Source organism: Hyperoodon ampullatus, assembly GCF_949752795.1.
Source record: "Hyperoodon ampullatus genome assembly, chromosome: 6".
Taxonomy (NCBI): domain Eukaryota; kingdom Metazoa; phylum Chordata; class Mammalia; order Artiodactyla; family Ziphiidae; genus Hyperoodon; species Hyperoodon ampullatus.
Genome location: NC_136919.1, coordinates 90,041,492 through 90,061,220, shown reverse-complemented (window position 1 = coordinate 90,061,220; position 19,729 = coordinate 90,041,492). Strand labels below are relative to the sequence as shown.

Here is a 19,729-nt window from a genome sequence, read left to right as displayed (position 1 = left end):
ACCCCTACTCTCAATGAAAGTGCTTTCTTTTACTTCATCATTTTCTCTGGAGGGAGTTTCCCCTCTATCTTATGGTTCTTTATGGTGGAGAACATACTGGTGGAATGGCTACAAGGGAATACGACTGGATTTGGGAAACATGATTGGGGTTAGGATGTCCGTGAAACAAATCCACATTAGTTTATTATTAAAATACCACCTCCATTTAAATTATTTGTCTATTGTCTGTCTCCACAAGATACAAGCTCCAAGAGGGGTGGGTCTCCCTTGTCTGTCTTCTTTACTGCTACATCGCCAGCACCTAGCACAGACTGCTACTCAACAAATATTTGTGGAAAGAATGAAAAAAATAATATGAGCAAACCAATAAATAATGAGTGACTTGTGCTATTGGCACTAGGATCCATTGGAGCACTCTGAGCAGAGGATTGAAGCAATCAGATTTGCAGGTTATCAAATGTCTTTGTATGGACTAAATGTCCCTTACAAATTCACATTTTGAAACCCTAACCCCAATGTGATGGTATTAGGAAGTGGGGCCTTTGGGAGGTAATTAGGATTAGATGAGGTCATGGAGGTGGAGCCCTCATGAATGGGATTGTACCCTTATAAGGGTCAGGATAGAGCTTGCTTCCCCCTCTGTTTTCCACCATCTGAGATTGCAACAAAAAGATGGCCATCTAGGAACCAGGAACTGGGTCCTCACCAAACACTGAATCTACTGACTGGCACCTTGATTTGGGCTTCCCAGCCTCCAGAGCCAAAAGAAAAAATTCCTGCTATTTATAAGCCACCCAGTCTATGGTATTGTTAGAGAAGCCCAAACGTACTAAGTCTTCAAGTTGTCACGTCATCATACGCAGCAGTCTGTATTATCCTCCCAAGTAACAGTTATTAATTCTCAAGTATACGTATTTCAGTGGGAGAACTCATTACTGTAGATATTCAAATCTAAGAACAACTTCCCCAGAAGAGCTGAGGAGATGTCACAAACCTAAGACTGCCTCCTCCTCTCTCTACATCACCTATTTTTACCCACTCCATCTCCTCACATCGTAGCCCTTTAGTCAGCTGCACTAGTTAGCCATTGTAGCCCTTTCCGAGAATTTCAGCTGAGATCTGGATACACAGCCCACTCTGATGTGGTATTTGCATTTCGTGCTTAATTTGTCTATAACATTACAAATTCCACACTGCTACATTTCTACTGTTATAATCATAATACTATTTTGGTACTTCTCTTCTGCAAGTGAGATTAGCATTTCTATGTAAAATAGAAAAACTGTTGGTCGTCTCCCTAATGTGTCTAGGGGCTTCATCCAAGCCTGAAGTTTAAATTCTCAGCACCTGGGACAAGGCATCTGTTTATGCAGGTTTCTCAGTGCACTGAAGTGCTGCTGTGGACTCCTGCCTGGGTCTCTTCATGTCAGCGGATGACCTGGCTGACTTTTCCTTTGGTAACATAGAAGGAACCTGAGATCAGAGACACCATTTGGGAGTTTTCTCCTAAAACAACATCTCTTGTTCCTAAACCTTATAGGATTTTCCAACAGAATGACAAAGCATGCAGGCTGCACCATTAAAGGAGGTGCCAGGAAGCCAGTGGGCCTAGTGTCCAGAATAAAGAAAGCTTAAGGGCTTTGCAGCTAGTGCTCACACCCAGAGCAGAATCAAGGGAGTGTCTCAGGAAGGGGCCTAGAAGAAGGCAGAAGAGCCCCCAACACATTTCCATCAAGATTGGGAACATTTACTCCTGATATTCATGAAGATTTCTGGTATGACTGTTGGTGACTGTGTGACTGTTGGTCTCATTTTATGAAATCTTGCTGTCAGAGAACTAAAGTTTTAAGCAGGACAAAGAAACAAACAAACTTTTCAGACAGGGTCAGGAACATGGAGAGAAACTTCCCAGATGACCTTTTTGGGCATATTTTTCAATTCCATAACTCTAATTCTGACCTTAAAAATCTACAAGTTGTTCATCAACTCATTTCAGTGTCCGAAGAGTGAGGAATAAATTGGGAAACTGCATCAAAATTTAGATGTATCCAGGCAAGAACCCAGACTGAGAAGACATTGGTGGAAGCTGGAAAAGAGGGCAAGAGGCCAAAATCACAGATTGTGGAACTCCAAATTAACTCGTTTCAGGGTCATCTAAGCAAGGACTCTGGCTTGCATGTCAATCCACAGCCCTAATACCCTAACAGAAAGAAAAGTGTTAAGTCTTTACGTTGCAGGGGTAGGGGCAGCTGTTTCCCCAGAAATCACCTGAGGTTGAGAAAGCAACAGTGAGAACCTGGGGCTCCTCTCGACCTCCAGAACCTTCTCTCTGGTCTTCTGGCACCTGGCATGTCCCAGGGACTTAATTCTGATCCAGTCTACTCATCTTTACCTGCTCTTTTTCAGCATGGCCAATATTCCTCTCCCTTTACCTCATCCCTTCAAAGCAGGCTCTGGGCTAAGGGAGTTCAGCATGCCTTTAGGTGATATCCTTTCCCACGGCTGCCATCCCACTGAGCTGTCTGCCGCTCCAAGGCATGCCCAAATGTCAGGAAACTGAGCCCATTTTTCCTACGTTGAAGCAGGTGACTTAAAAGGAATAATATTGTAATGAAATTATAGATACTTTTTCGATCTTAAAAAATTTCAGTATGGTGGTATTATTATTTATATTATAATAAATAAAATAATATTTTCTTTAAATATTTTATAAATTCCTAAGTATATTTTTCCTAAAATAAAATAAACAAGTCTATATTTAAATACTTTTATATCAATAGCTTAAACATAAACACTTAACCTATTGCTATAACAAAATACTATTTTGATATAAATGTTTCAGGAACAAGTTTTTCCACACATATTCTAAATATACCCTCATCATGCTTCTATTCTCTATCCCAGCCTAACTCCCATTAGAATGTAAGTCCCTCCTCCACAATGATGTGAGTCCTCCCCATCCTGCCAGAATATAAGCTTCATGAGAGCAGGCACTCCTTTTTTGTTCACCGCTCTATACCTAGCTCCAAGAACAATGCTTGATAAACAGTGGTCACTCAATAAATATTGCTGAATAAGTGAAGGTACATCTGCATGCATCTTTACCCAAAGACAGGAACACGAAAGAAAGAAATCAAGTGGAGGCAATAAGAATGCATATGTTACGTGGGTCTTGTTACAGTATTAATAATGGATAACATGTATTAAGCACTCATTAGGTAAATACGTTAGGCACTATGCTAAACACTTGATATGTAAAAATATGATATAGACACTATTATTAATTTTATTTTTTTTAAATCTGAAGAAAACAATTTTTGAGTAGTATTGTTATTATGTACCTATATATAATATCTTTTTTAATTTAGCAAAGTACTAAACCATCTTCATGAGTTACTCTTCATAATAAAATTAGAGAATAAAACAGTGTTCAAGTTCTTCTTATTCGGATTCTCAAAGTCACAAAGGAAGTAAAAGAGGTGCAATAAGGATTTTGATTCCTTAATTCTAGTATATGGCCAAAGCAGCTCAAAATTCTTCCCAGAAGACAAATACAAACATCTGTGGTACTGTTGCCCATGTCACAAGGTTCTGGTGCGGAAAAGTTAGTAAGCGATTACAAAATTCTTTGTAAATACAAAGTGCTATAGAAATGCAAAACATCTACAACAACAATAATTAGTTCTAATCACCATCTCTCTTCTGTGTGCAGCTGTCTCTCAGAATTCACTTTGGGAGTTGAATCACCCCATCTCAACAAATAAAGCAACCTCCCTCTTTCTCAGACCTTACTAAGAAGCCGTCCCTCATTCCTCCCCCCAGCCATGCCCAAGCCACCCTCCACCCCCTACACACATCCTTCTCCCACATGATGAGCAAAGGCTGAATGCTGACATTAATGCTCTCCTGACAGCAGAAAGCAGTGATCAGACAGGTTGAATGATTCAATGGAAATTTAATCTGATCTCATTTTAGCTATGTGTAAGAAGCAACCTGCTGTGAACTAGAATTGTAATGCTGGAAGTTATCTGATTCCTACAGGCCTCTCTTCCTTCTCTGCCCTGGTGAATGACTGCTAAAGGAATTTAAAGCATGTAAAACATGATAAACATTGATTTGTTGCCTTGGCCATTGAACTGGACATGTTGCCTTCTTGCAGGTAAAACTGAAGAGGAGTATGACAGATCCTAAATTTTATTTATAAGGGTGAAGCTTTTAAATGTACTCACTTAAGTTGCTTCTTGAGGCAGTAATGTCCTATTTCCTTCAAATTAGACTTCCAGCTTTGAACCCAGTTTATAAAGCAAAGCAAAATGAAACAAAAACCTAGACAAAGAAACCTCTGTCAGTAGAACACTTTAGCAAAGACTGATGACCTGAAGAAAAGGGTTGACAAGATGCGATTGGTCAGTTCACTGCTCTGAAGGAGAGGCATCCTTTATTTGTGGCTGCCTAGGGAAGGCCAGTTACAATGCAGAAAAGCTAAGAAATGGTAGGAGAAAGTGGAGAAACAAACAGGAAAAGAGTGAAAAACTGGACATAAGAAAAATGGAAGGTATAGAAGAAACAGCAACTTTCACAGTTGATTGTGCCGCAGTTCAAGAAGAGCATAGCGACCACTGTTACACTGTTGGCCGCCCCCCGTGATCTCCCAGTATTTGCCTCTGTGTAGTCCTCTTTCTTAGAACCTGAGTTGGGAGTATGACTTATTTTAATTAACTGGAAGTGGCAGAGTCATGCTCTATCAGTTCTTGTTCCAAGCCTTAAGAAGTTCTGCTTTTGTTCTCTTCAGAGCCATGATCTGCTTTATAAGAATTCTGTTAGCCTGCTGGAGCTATGTGGAGAGGCTGTCAGAAAAGCCACATAAGAGGGAGAGGCCCTGAGAGACAAGCCTGGCCATCCCAGTGTCTCAGTCAAGCCCAGGACCCTGCTGACCTGCCAGCTGGATGAATCCACGTGAGTAGCCATCAGTAAGATCAACAGAAGGGTCACCCAGCCAAGCCCAGCCCAGATTGCAGAATTATGAGCAAATAAAATGTTCATTGTTTTAAGCCACTGATTTTTGGGGTGGTTTGTTATACAGCAAAATACAGCTCCTGGCATGTTAAAATGAAGTCAGTGATCAACACCCAGTGACTCTACTCTCTGAGACAGTATTGTGTGGACTGAAGACGCACGTCTGGGACCAAAGCAAGCTTGGTTCAAATCCTTACTTTTTCACTTTTTAGCTCTTATGGCCTTGGGCAAGTTATTTAATCTTTCTGGGGCTCAGTCTTGTTATCTGTGAGTGAGAGAAATATTTCTTCTCTCACAAGATAGTTAAGAAATGAAATGAGTGAAAGTTTGGGGCACAAATTAAGTACCCACCAAGTCTTATATTATTTGTTATATTCCATTTCCTTCCTGTCCTTCCCTCACCCCCTGAGGGGATAAAAGTGATCCAAACTACATTAACTCTTTAGGGTAGCCCTGTGACCTGCTAAAGGCAGTTCTGTCATAGGTCAGTTTTGCACTGCATATGTATATTTGACAAACAATTGTTGTGTTTATATGAAAAAGAGGTAAACTCCTAAAATACAGGTGATGGAGTTTTAAAATGATAGCAGGTTTGTGGGGCACTGCTGGAGACAATGCACATTTGTGTCCATGTCCCAGACCGCCTACACCTGCTCCTCTGCAGTATCACAGCTGTTTATTAGACTAAGCTGGGGTCACCAAAGAATACTGAAGTTACATTCAGCTTATTTTACTGCAGAAGGCATGAAGGTACATGCTGTATTTCCATTTGGTTTTCACAAAAATGCATTACTATCTCAATGGTTTGTGAAGTTCACTTAGGCAAAAATTGCAGATTTCGAGGTAGTACTGCATAAACTTTGGTGTTTGTTGAGTCCTTGTCTTCATACTGGAAAGAAGAAAGTCCTATATTGAGTGACTAAATTATGTGCAGACACCAAGAGAAAACACACACATGCACACACACGAAAGAAAGGATTAAGGAAGAAAGAAATAAACCTGCTCTGGCCTCAGTTTCCAATTTGTAAAATGAGAAAGCCAGACTAGAAGGTTCTCCAAGGTCACTTCCAGCTCTGAGTTTTAGCAGACATCTCAAATTCTGTGCATTTATTAGCCCTTTGTGAGATTAAAAACACAGGTTGTTCTCCAGCAAAACTTTAATTGCAGAGCTTTAATTAGAAAAAAATCGAAATACTCTTTCAGATTATGCTTTTTTAATTTTAGTTTTAATTGTGTTTTTATTGTTTCCATATTATTTTAAAAGAGAGATGAAAGCTGCAGTTTGACAAATTGCTACATCCGTCTCCTTGCCGTACGACTGCCCTAGCAAGTTAACTTAAAACAACTTTCTAAAATGTACTTTTTTTTTTTTTTTTTTTTTTTTTTGCGGTACGCGGGCCTCTCATTGTTGGGGCCTCTCCCGTTGCGGAGCACAGGCTCCGGATGCGCAGGCTCAGCAGCCATGGCTCACGGGCCCAGCTGCTCCGCGGCATGTGGGATCCTCCCGGAGCGGGGCACGAACCTGTGTCCCCTGCATCGGCAGGCGGACTCTCAACCACTGCGCCACCAGGGAAGCCCTAAAATATACTTTTAATGAGAAACTTAGACCCCTGAAATTTGTATAAAACATTTTTTTCCTTCAGACTTCTTATAGAGTTTCTGTAGAGTTTCCATACCTCAGTGCCAAGAGCATGGCAGAGGAATTTTGCTCAGCTTACTAATTACCTTGTGTTAGTCTAGCTCAAAGTTGTTTTTCTCTTAATGGCTTAAGAGAGCCATTCAAATGCTTTGATTCTAGTAATAAAAGTTTTAATGGGCAAGGTAGGTGAATGCCCATGTAATGTTTAGCCTATTAAACTGGCCATATCCAAAGCTTATGCAGAGTAAATTCTTACTAGGGACTCTGAATAAGGGCAGATCAACGTGGAAAAAAGCTTGAGAAAATAAGAGAGCTAAAGTAAGTCTGGGAATGTCCTTCCTCTCTCCAACTAAGATCCCGATTATAGTGGACATTTATTTTTGCCTTCTTTCATGGCGAGGGGGAAAGAGCTCCCCAAAGTCTCCCTGTGTGCTTCCAGAATGTTGATTCACCCGCAGGCTTCACAGTGGACCATGTATATGAGACCATGGTTTCTCAGACTATCTGTGGTGAAGGACCAGTTTGCTTCATCTCCCACACCCCCATCCACTGTGGACTGGTACTTGTATAAAATATAGTAAAAATGAATCACTGGAAAAATGACACACGAACTATGACATACAAAATATAAGCCTCAGTTTTTATTATTAAATTTAATGACTCTCTCAAATTGCAGTACAAGTTTCTAACCATCCTCAGTTTCTATACTTTTTTTTTAACATCTTTATTGGAGTATAATTGCTTTACAATGGTGTGTTAGTTTCTGCTGTATAACAAAGTGAATCAGCTATACATATACATATATCCCCATATCTCCTCCCTCTGGCATCTCCCTCCCACCCTCCCTATCCCAACCCTCTAGGTGGCCGCAAAGCACCGAGCTCATCTCCCTGTGCTATGCGGCTGTTTCCCACTAGCTATCTATTTTACATTTGGTGGTGTATATATGTCCATGCCACTCTCTCACTTCATTCCACCTTACCCTTCCCCCTCCCCGTGTCCTCAAGTCCATTCTCTGTGTCTTTATTCCTGTCCTGCCCCTAGGTTCTTCAGAACCATTTTTGTTTGTTTAGATTCCGTATCTATGTGTTAGCATATGGTATTTGTTTTTCTCTTTCTGACTTACTTCACTCCGTATGACAGACTCTAGGTCCACCCACCTCACTACAAAGAACTCAATTTCGTTTATTTTTATGGCTGAGTAATATTCCATTGTCTAAACTTATCTTGTTGTAGATGGTAACAAAAATGTGGAAACAGGCATTGGTCCACGGACCACACTTTGAGTAGCACTGACCTAGACTAGGCCAGTAGTATTCTCTGGTTCCCAGTAATTATTTCATGGGTGTTCTTATGACCTGAGCTGGTCCCAGTCACTTGAATGTTGGGACTTTGGTTGAGAAACTGGGACAACAATTCTGTTTTTCCTGGCTGGATGCCACCTTGGGACTCTAAGAGAAGTGGCTTGAGAATGAGTCAACACCAAGAAAGCAGAACCAAGAGGTAGCAAGTCAGAAACTGAATCTGCTCCTGTTATAGAGAAATAGAAGCCAATAAATTAAAAATTTTGCTCAAGCTAGAATTCATTAGGTTTTCTATCATCTGCAAGAGAAAGAGTCCTATGTGATATAATTTGCATGTTTCCCCCTAACTGTCAGTCACCTTGCCAGTCATCTTTCCAAAACAGAGATCTGGGAATGCCATTCTTCTGGTTATGAAAACCTTAGCTTCCCACTCCCTTGGTCCAGAGTTCAGGCTTCTTAAACTATCATTCAAAGTCATTCACAGTTGAGTCCCCTTCTTTCTCAGCCTAATTTTTTTGCTACTCTCATCCTCAGACACATGGCCAATGCTTTAGTGTGACCACACATGCACTTTTATATATGTTATAGGTTTGCTCATGTTCACTTTAGCTGGATTGCACTTTCTCTTCCCACACCCTCCTCTGATTTTCTAAGAATAGGAACTTGAGAACATAAGGTGTTCATTACTTTTAAATGTTAAGCATTATGCATCACCATCATTCCTGCTGACTCAAGGGCTAATTTTGAGAGTGTTGGCAGGAGGGCAAATTGATGCACCCAGACATTTGACAAAAACTGCATTTAGACTCCAAAGCTTTCATTTCATAGGGAGTCTGATATGGTTATATTACCAAAATCTCAGAAAACAACAAACTTAGACAAAGGGTGACTTTAAGTAATTGCAAAAATGAATAAGCAAGAAATGAAAACATATGTCTGCACCAAAATGTGTACACAGATGTTCATAGCAGCTTTATTCATAATAGCTGAAAGTGGAAACAAACCAAATGTTCATCAGCTGATCAGTGTATAAACAAAATGTGGCATATCCATAAAATGAAATATTACTTGCCATGAAAAGAAGTGAAGTGCTGATACATGTAACAACATGGACTAACCTTGAAAACATTACGCTAAGTGAAAGAAGCCAGATATAAAAGGCCACATATTGTATAATTCCATTTATATGAATGTCTGGAATTGACAAATCTATAGAGAAAGTCGATTAGTGGTAACCTAGGGCTGGGGAGAGTGATGAGATCGAAGGGTGAAGGCTAGGGGGAACAGAGTTTCTTTTCTAGAGTGATGAAAATGTTCCCAAATTGATTGTAGTGATGGATGCACAACATTGTGAATATACTAAAAGTCACTGAACTGTACACTTTTAATGGGTGAATTATATGGTATGTGAATTATGCCTCAACAACGTGTTTTTTTAAGAAAAAGAGTTTATAGGAGCTTTATTCATAGGTGCCAAAACTGGGAAGCAACAAGATGTCTAAGGTGAATGGATAAATCAACTGTGGTACATCCAGACAACTGAATAGTATTTATTCAGCACTGAAAAAATGAGCTATTAAGCCATGAAAATACATGCAGGAACCTTAAATGCATATCACTAAGTGAAAGAAGCCAATCTGAAAAGGCTACCTACACACTGTGTGATTTCAACTATATGACATTCTGGAAAAGGTAAAACACTGGAGACAGTAAAAAGATTGGTGGTTGCCAGGGGTTAGGGTGGAGGATGCAGTGAAGAGGCAGAGCACAGAGGATTTCCAGGGCAGCGAAACTACTCTGGATGATACAACAATGGTGGATACATGTCACTATACACTTGTCTAAACTCATGTAAACTATGGGCTCTGGGTGATAATGATGTGTCCATGTAGGTATGATTGTAACAAATGTCCCACTCTGGTGCTGGATTTTTTTTTTTATTTCCTTCCTCCCTCCCTCCCCTCTTTCCTTTCCTTTCCTTTCCTTCCTTTCTGCTGTGTTGGGTCTTCTTTGCTGCACGCAGGCTTTCTCTAGTTGCAGTGAGCGGGGGCTACCCTTCGTTGCAGTGCATGGGCTTCTCATTGCAGTGGCTTCTCTTGTTGCAGGGCACGGGCTCTAGGTGCGTGGGCTCCAGTAGTTATGGCTTGCGGGCTCAGCAGTTGTGGCTCACAGGCTCTAGAGCACTGCCTCAGTAGTTGTGGTGCACAGGCTTAGCTGCTCCGTGGCATGTGGGATCTTCCCGGACCAGGGATCGAACCCATGTCCCCTGCATTGGCAGGCGTAACCACTGCACCACCAGGGAAGTCCTGGTGCTGGATGTTGATAGTGGGAGAGGTTGTGTGTGTGTGTGGAGGGGTGTTGGGGGCGTCAGATGGCATATGGGAGCTCTGTGTTTTCTGCTCAGTTTTGCTGTGAACCTTCAACTGCTCTAAAAATTAAAGTCTAAAGAAAGAAGCAAAGGAGGGTGAGGAGGAAGGGGGTGAGGAACAGGAAGAGGGCCAGGGCAAGGACGGAGAGGAGGAGGAGGTGACCTCACAAGGCCCATCTCAGTTGGCACCACGTCTGAAATTTTCCCTGCCTCTCTCTCGTCTCCCTCCTGGCGGAAGAATTAATTGCTCTTTTATCTGTGTTTTCATTGTGTTCTTATTCCTACTTCTTTTATAGTTCATATCACTTTATTATAGTTGTTTGCAGGCCTTACTTACTGAACTATGACCTGCCTGAGGGCAGAGGCAATGCCTTATTTTCTTGATATTTCTACTAGGAATACTACATGGTAGAGTTCAATGGAAGTGTGGTGTGTGTATGAACGAAGAACATCTTAAAGCGGCAGTGTTAAGTTCAGTTTTAAAGGATTCTACTCTAGAATCTGTTGTTCTTCAGGCTTTTTGGTAACCTAAAAAAAGCTCCCTCTACGTGGCTCATCCCTGGGACCGTGGCCAGGATGTGAGCGAGAGCACTGAGGACATGTGACAATCCTAGACGAACGACTTATCCCTACTGAGTCTCCTCCAATAGGCAGCGTACTATTCTAGTAGAGCTTTTGGAAAATACTCTTTCTTGGGGATAATCTAACCATGTGCAGCCTGAAATCTGGGACCAGACTTCTGTGTAGTGATGAAGGTCAACTGGGAAGATGTCATTGGGCGGAGAGGAGAAGATCTCACTCTACTGAAAGCCACCACTGCCACCTCAGGATGGCTGCCTGAAATGCTCTGGTGAGAGCTTTATTACAAGGCTTTGGGGTTAGATATATGTAAAATGTGTGACATGTGTTCCTGGGAGGGATGACATTTTAAACTTTTATTATTCATTTATACCTTACTGAGAATCATATGTAATAGAGTTCTTCAAAGTAGGTTTTAAGAGGGCAATAGAGAAAACTTATCAAGATACTGGTGCTGAGAATGAAAAGGAAGAGGTACCTAAGAGGTGATAGGATGCCAAAAATAGCTTTTCTTTACTTCCCAAATTTGGCCTCATTTAATGGATAAAGTGAATATTCTCAATCACATAACCACTTTAATTTTAGTACCAGGGCATACTTTTTAAGAAGTCACTTATTTATATTGTTTAAAATAGTAACATTGAGAATGTGAGGAATTTAGTAGGCAGGGCTCTACTACTTACTTGCTGAACGATCTAAGGAAGTTTCTTCCCGTCTCTGAGCTTCAGTTTTATTTACTGATAAAATGGGCACAATAATACCCGTACTGTTTACATCACAGGATGTTTGTGAAAATCCACTGAGATCGCTGAAAGCAAAATGTTTTATAAATTAGACAAATAAATTTATAATTTATCATTGATGTTAGTCTAGGAAGGATAAGTGCTGTGAACTTCTCCTACTAAATACCAATGGAGTTTATTTGTGGTTGGTACAAAAAGAAAAAAAAAGAAAAAAAAAAGTGCTGTACATTTAGTCCTTTGTTTCTTTCAATTTTGAAGGAGCTCTACCAGGTTCTGAAAAGGAATCTTATTAACATTTTGGGAAAAGCCTTTTTATTGAAACTTCTTGTAAATTTTACACGCAAGGCACACACATGTATGTAAGGATATCTAGCCAACATGCGCCCTTTTAAAAGAGAAAAGCTCTTCTTTAACCATCTTCTCCAAGAATCGTTCATTTGTATCAGAAAATTGGAGAGGCATGCAGGGATACCTTCCTAAGGAGCATAAAACGTCTGAGCAGTTATCACCCATAGCATCTGTCCCTTCTCTGATCTATTCCAGAGATCACTTGCCAATTCACAAATGCCATGGGGGACCTCTCCTGTGCGGTTATGTAACTCTTGACCTGTGTAGGGCTTGCCCCTAAAACTGCACCATGAGGTCCTTAAGGACAGAGCCTGCGACTTACAGGTACTTGTGTCTCCTAGTTTCCAGCAGTAAATATTTATTAAATGAAAACTTGGCTGAGGTTGCATATCAAGGTCAGGAGGAAGTGGTGCCTCTTGGCAGATTTGATCCTCAGGGTAGTTTACCTGTTCCTGCATAATTGAAAGAAGACTCTGTGGGTTTGAAGGCTGTCTAACCCTTTCACAGGAGATCAAGTAACTGTGCTAGGCCATGGGTGTCAAATAAAGGGCATCACAGTTTAAGAAAGACATGAGAAATTAGGAGACAGTTCAGAGAACAGCTGTCATGAAGATAAAGAGTTTAGAAAGGAAGATATAGGAAGAGGGGAGGGAAGTACTGGGATTATTTAAACCTGACAAGAGGAGCCTGAAAAAAAGCATGGCAGGTAGTTGATTTTCAAACATTTATGGGGATGATTATATAGAGCAGAGCTTCTCAACCTTTGTGGCAAGGCACACTTAAGAAAAGATTATATTTACAGGGCCCACAAGGATAATCAGGTAAGGCTGCTCAAGACTCGATTCTTCTCTAAGGCTTTGACATTCCTAGGTCCCACCGTGCCACCAGAGGGCTTAGCACAGCCTTTGGGTAGTGTTATGGACAGAATATTTGTGTCCTACCAAACTCATATGTTGAAACCCTAAGGCCAATATGATATCACAGTATTAGGAGATGGGGCCTTTGGGAGGTGATTAGGTCATAACAGTGGAGCCTTCATGAATGGAATTAATGCTCTTATAGAAGAGACCTCACAGAGCTCTCTCACCCACTTTTTCTGCAGGGTTCCTGGGAGAAGACAGCTGTTTACGAACCAGGAAGTAGGCCTCACCAGACACAGAATCTGCTGTTGCCTTCATTTCGGACTTCCCAGCCTCCAGAACTATGAGAAATAAGTGTTTGTTGTTTAAGCACCCAGTCTATGGTGTTTTGTTACGGCAGCCCAAACTGACTAGGACAGGGATTTGTGCACATCTTAGAAAATTGATGTCCCCTAATCAGGGACTGTCTGTATTTTAGGTAGAGTAGGAAGAAGCAGGGTCAAAACAAAAGATGGAAGATTGGAATAAAATGAGAAAACACTTTATTCTTAGATTTGAAAATACCAGATTGGTTTGTCAAAGGGTGTGTGTGTGTGTGTGTGTGTGTAGCATGTCCTAAAAGTCTTTATGCAGTTTAAGCTTCACTAACTTCAGAAAAATAAGTGCTACAGACTTACCCTCAAGATCTCGTGAAAGTTTAATTATTTACATTTATTTTATAGTAACTTTAGTTTTGTGAATGTTGAATAACGAATTATTCATTTTAATTATTTGAGTCAGCCCCTCTGACTGAAGATGGTAATGGCTGACTGCAACAAAAAGCAAAATTCCCTAGTCAACATTCACAAAACTGGATAAAAGAACTTTTAAGTTCTTTAGAACTGGGTTTGCGTAGTGAAAAGATTCTATAGGGAAGATGGATTTAAGGACATATATGATCCTGAGTATAAATGTGTGGGTACAAGCAAAAATTCCAGACAGTATTTCAGACACTTAAGGCAGTGGAATTGGTGAGACCCAAGTCAAGTTTCTATCAAACAGTAGAGGGGACCCAGGTAGTATCTGGTTTACAGATGGGACAAGCAGAAAATTTCATTACTGTAAATATATGAAACCATGAAAGGATGGAGTTGGAAAATAGGATGGCAGGGTAGGGCAGAGGGACCTGGAAGGCCCAGCAGGGGCGGAAGGGGTTGCTGGACTGGTGGGTGGGGGAGGGGCTGTGGACACACCCTCTCCATGTTGTCCCCTCCCCCACACTCAGAAACCCTTTGTGACTCTTCAGTGCTCTGTGATGCAGGCCTGGGACTGCTCAATAACTTCAGTAACTTCAAGCAGCCTTGTGATTCAGAAAACGGAATTCAGAAAATGGAACGCTCTCTCATTTTTGAACAGCTTACGGACCCATGTCCGAGCTGTGACTCAACATCCTTGGATATTGACCAAAACCTAGTCGTCCCGTGTGGGTTGGGGTTGCTTCTTCTGTTCCTGTGGTACCTGGTGCGCTTGCCATTTTCATCTATCTTTAGTAAAACCAAAGACATCCGAAAGGTAAGCAGCCCTGGGTGAGCCCCCAGTGGAGATTCTTTATTGTTGTTTCCATTTCTATTCCCACATTTTAAAATGAGTTTGGTTGGCTCAGAGAGACACCTAAGATGGGAAGTTCAAGGAGAGGAGAGAACATCACCCTCCTAGGGAAAGAAGCCAGGCAGGGCTAGGGGTTCAGGGGGACCAAGGCTTCCAGTTGAAGCCCATGTCCCATCTGAGTGTTTGGAGGACTCCAGGATAAAATCCCAAACAGTAATTCTGTGGCCCTGGGTTGGGTTATTTAGAGAGTTTGGGATCTCTGCAGGAGGACAGAGTTCCCCATTGCTTGATCATGCCTCACATTCTCACGTCAGGCATCACTTGACAAAGCCTTCCTTTGTGCTGGGCTGATCAGAGCAGCAATGCTGAGCCTCTGACCATAGGCTGGAGCCTGAGCTCCAGGATACAGGGTCCTATCTGAGGGACATGGACGTGACTGTTGGCCTCAGATGCTAGGCCCTCCTTGGGCAGATGACTTCTGACTGAGAATATCAAGTGTGGACCTCATAGTCGAAAGTCCTTCTTTGAGTTTGTCAAAGAAGAAAAAAATTGAAAGCATTTTAAACCTTTAAAATTGATAAAAAGAAGGAACATAAAGTTCTGTTAATTAAAATAGAGTCATATTATTCATGGATAATGAATATCTGAGTTTCCTAGAGAAGAGTGAGAGAAATGAGCCCCAGCCCTTCATTCTTTTCTTTTGTTCTCAGCATCAGGGCAGAGCCAAGAGGAGAAGGAAAGGTGGAACACCAAAAGGTAAGGTTCTGCCTATCCCGCCTGAACTCTCCAAGGGTGACCCTTCCTGCCTTTTCCATGAGACCCAAGGTCCCTGATCTCTGCAGATGTCAACTGCTAGATACAGTTTCTCTCAGAGACCAGAGTTCTCAGAGGAGAGGCTTGTGGGAAGGCAGTCAGAGCCTGAGACACTTCTCAGATTCCCTGCTCTGCTCATCGCTGGGCATGAAGCAGTGATGGACCTGGGCAATGGGTGTTTCCCAACAGGTGGCCAGGTGAGATGTCAAGAGTCAGAACTTCTGTGTCCTGACTCTGTAAAAGTCCTTTGACTTCCTGGATGATCAGATCCCTCTCTAAGGCAACACTGATCTCTAGGCTTCACATGGTGGTTTTGAGCATCACATGAGATAAAATGCATGTGAAAGTACTTTACAAGAAGCAACATACACATGTTAATATCATTGACCATTTGACCTCATCTACTAATTCTTGGGCCTTTCAGAGTCTAATATCCCAAGGGTTTCCCATAAGGGGACTCCTTTATTATACCTATGCTTCTACCTTCATTACATATAACCCACTCTCCTGGTTTCTTGGGTTGGAGATGTCACCAGACAGAAACAGAGGAGAAAACGCAGCTGATTTCTATTCTGAAAAGGTGACTCTTCCCCCTTCTTTCCTGATCCCCCCTTAGCATGTTCTATGCAATTCCAGGGATTCAGTGCAACCTGCTGTAGTCATGGCAGGGGGCAGCATAGGAATGAGTATGTGATGAAGGCCTTGAGGTGAGGGCTATTGAGCATGTTGTGAACTCATGGATGTGGAGGAGCAATGTGAAGGGGCAGCAGGCTTCCAGTGACCCCACCCCTGCCAGGCCAGCAGGTCCCCCTTTCCTTGTTCTGGTCCTGGTTGCATCTTTGTACTTCCTGTCTTCTGCAGCGCCCTGGGCCGGCACGATGACACCACCCACTTGCGTCAACTCTTATGTCCAGACCCCTTCTGTGAGGTGTGTAATAATGCAACTGCTGAGGTCAGTCGGCTGCTACTCCCAGAGGCCCTGGAAGATTCTACTTCCTCTGTGTCCCCGTTGGCTTCCACAGCTCCTGTGACTGAGTCATCGTTTACTCTGTCCCCTGCCTTCTCAACAGTCCCTCCAAGGGACCTAACACCAGCCTCTCTGCTTGAGCCTTCCCCACTGCCCCCCTCCGTTCTCTCCCCTAACCCAATGACCCCCTTAGTTGACTCTTTTTCACCCTCCCCATTGGGTCATTCTCTGGCACCAGAGCCTTTTCCTTCCTTGGATTCCAAATTCCCTGTGGACTATTCCCCACCCCAACCCCTTGCCTTTCCCCGTCTCCTACCACATGACACTCAGACAGCAGGTCCTGTTCTCCCACGAGAGGCCACTCTGTCTCCGGATACCGTTTTCTCTCTTGACCCCACCCTTTCCCAAGATATCAACCCCTTATCAGATTTGTCCCAGGCAATGAATCACCCCGATTCTTTTGCTTGTCATCATGCACCACCAGCTCTGTCTGTTTCACCACAGCCAGACTGCACTTTATCTGTCACTCAATCTAAATCAATTGCCATCTTACTGAAGCCTGTTCCTGAGAACTCACTTCCAGAAAGCCCTGGTGTAATGTTCCAGCTAGAGGAAGATGTGGGGAAAGATCTGGGACACAGCCTAGAGAATGGCCCAAAAGATCACCTGTTGAATGACCCAAAGAGCTCTTCAGGTAAGGATCTGGGGTATGACTCTGAGAAAGACCTAAACAGTCAGATGGTGAGTCTCTCAGAGAAAAATTCAAGGGTGTCAGCAAAGAGTCTAAGTCGGAGACAACTTGAAAATGTCCTAAAAGTACATTTGAGCAAGAAGTTGGAGGAAATAAATGAGGGTCGGCTCCCTGAGACTGTGCGTAATTCATGGCATGCTATCAAGCAAACATCGCTTCTTTCTGTGACAAACAAAACAGAGAAGTTTGCCATCATCAGTGGGTGAGGCCTACTCCCTGAATACCTTCCAGGACCTGACTTTTGTTGATTCCAGTCCACAACAGATGCTGGAAGCCCATATTAAAAGGTTTCATATGAGGATGTTGTGGGCCCTTCCCCGCAAGGTCCTTGAATCCATACAGATCTTTAAATTGAAAGATGCCTCATACCAGTCCTTGTCTCATGCCAACTTGCCCTCCTCAACCAATGTGATTTCTGAGGCAGACTCCAAATCTAGGAGCTTCAAGTCCTTTAGAGGAAGCTCTAAATCTCTCCATGGAGACAAAGTGGGAACAATAAATTCAGCCCCTGTCCTGGATCGTTCTCTCCCTGCCACCTCACCTGTGGGCAAAGGAGGACAGAGGGTCCTGAGACAACCACGCTCTGATGTCAACCGTGGGCTGGCAGAGGGTGTTCAGAGAATTAAGGATGCCAGACAGACTCGTCTGCCTGTCTCCCTCTGCATCACAGGGAAAGCAGGTCATAGACAGACTCAACCAGCCAACAGATATCCCCAAAAGCTGCTTGCAAAGCAAGCTGGGGCCAGATATGAGCCGAAGCATAAGAGTGTGAGTTCCAGCGATAAAGGAGAAATCCAACAGGGCAAAAAGGTGGAGAAGTCAGAACCTGTTTCAATGCCCAGATGGTCTAGGGAGGTATTCACGGCTGAGGAGCTTGATACTCTTCAATTAAAAACTAGTGACATGTTGGCAACTAGCAAGCCAGGGAGCTCCCAAATGATAAATGTGAATGAGAATAAAGTAGAAACTACCGTGACCACTGGAAGCCCCCCACCCAAATTACCAGTTCCCCAAGATCCTAAATCATTAGACCTTAAAGAACAACTGTTCAGTGAGTTAAACTTTAAACTGGAGAACAGGGAGCATAGCCAGGCTCAAGGCCAACCCACTGACACATCCCTTGCTTCAGATAACTTGACTTACGAGGCCTCACTGACTCATGCCCAGGGTGTCTCAGGTGGGGACATGGGAGCTTCCCAGGTGCTGCGTGTCCATTTGGAGGACAGAGGAATCGGGATGGAGCAGCAGCAGGAACCTTGGGTCCCTAAGCATGCCTTAAGGAGGTGCCAGGATAAGAATTTCCCACCAACTGCAAAGAGAGTGAGCCCTCTGGAGCCCAAGGCAGAAGAGCTTGATCGAGGGGATAAAGGGTTCGGGACATCCCAACTTAGGAGGAAGAGTTTCCCTACTCAGGAGATGGTACTAGAGAAGACACTTGCGAGCAAGTCTTCCCAGATCCTATCACAGAAGGGACAGCCTCTTCCTGAAGGCCATATCAGAAAAAGAATGAAGCACTTCTTGCAATGGCTTTTTTCTGGGATAAAATACAAAAGGCAAGAAGATGCCCAGGAAAAGGGCAGCCCCATATCAACTGTGCAGAACAGAGGCCTAGTTAAAAGTAGAGCTGCCTTTACTGGGACAACTGAAGCTCAGAAAATCGCGACAGACATCAGGAAGTTCCTAGATGAGAAACCGGGGTGTCAGTATGCAATGGATGTCACCTACTCTCAAGAGCCCCTTCCTTCCCCAGTGCAGTTTAGGAAAACCCAGCAAAAGGCGCAAGTGCAGGTCTGGACAGAGCCTGTCCAGGGGCATCCTTTCAACCACAGGGCTCCCTCCTGTAAACTGACAAATATCAAGTCCTGCTATCAAGAAGCTATCTTTGCTGGCCAGAGTTATCCTCCAAGTAGTATAAGACAGATCAGAGATAAGAAGAGACACCCCCAGAAAGTTGTGGCATTCAAGGACCAGCGACTGTGTCACAAACATCCCCCACCAGTGTCCCACAGGGAGCCTGTGCCCCATCCAAGCCCCACCCGCAGGCGTCAAGCTGGCCAGGCACCCACCACTGCGCTCAGCACTGCTGAAGGCCCTGTGTTCAGACATCTGTCTCTACTGTCTAGACAGAAAACACTTCCCCAGAATTTCCAGGGATGAAGACTTCCCATCCAGAAATAACTCCTTCCTTGTAGAGATTATTGATTCTCCCCAATAAATATTTATCTAATAATAGTGTATCTTTTCTGTGTACTGTGTACTGTGTTGGGGGCATGGGTTTTGGGTAACTCAGGGCTTATGTGTAAGGGAAAGGAAGGAGACAGTTCAGCTCTTACTGATTGCTTCCTTTGGCTTTGGCTAAAAGGTGACCAGTCCTCTGGAGTTCTTGCTGAGAAATAGATATTGTGCCCCTTCCACCCCCGCCACCCCCCCGCCCTGCCCCAAAGCCCATTTCCTCCCTGATGAAATTTGAGGAGATGGGCTTTGTCTTCTGCCACTTAGCTTAGTCTTAATGAAAATGTATAGCAGCCCACATCTCCCCCCTCACTGAATGTTTTATATCCTTTAGAGAAGTAGGGGAGATAGGTCTTTTATACCTGAGGAGCATTAAGTACAGGTATACTTTCTGAAAATAATGCTGAAGAAGAAACAACAGCTTAATCATTATTTAGAACTCAGTGACCAGAGGCTCCCACAGGGGGCTGAACCCTGAATGGCACTATTTGGGCGGAGGTGTTGCTCTACTGGACCCTGGGC

General features: G+C 43.1%; 1 protein-coding gene across 1 annotated transcript in view; it reads left to right on the top strand.

The window, feature by feature from the left end:
- LOC307054852 (spermatogenesis-associated protein 31D1-like) overlaps positions 1-19,170 on the top strand; it is a gene marked incomplete at its 5' end in the record, with an annotated part of 34,189 nt that extends 15,019 nt beyond the window's left edge. Inside the window, 7 exon segments of the mRNA XM_079706725.1 lie at positions 10,401-10,485; positions 14,122-14,251; positions 14,254-14,408; positions 15,155-15,200; positions 15,777-15,837; positions 16,119-17,147; positions 17,149-19,170. Of these exon segments, the coding sequence (XP_079562851.1) occupies positions 10,401-10,485; positions 14,122-14,251; positions 14,254-14,408; positions 15,155-15,200; positions 15,777-15,837; positions 16,119-17,147; positions 17,149-19,132 (3,490 nt within the window). The 3' untranslated portion in view covers positions 19,133-19,170.
- Positions 19,171-19,729: the final 559 nt, after the last annotated feature.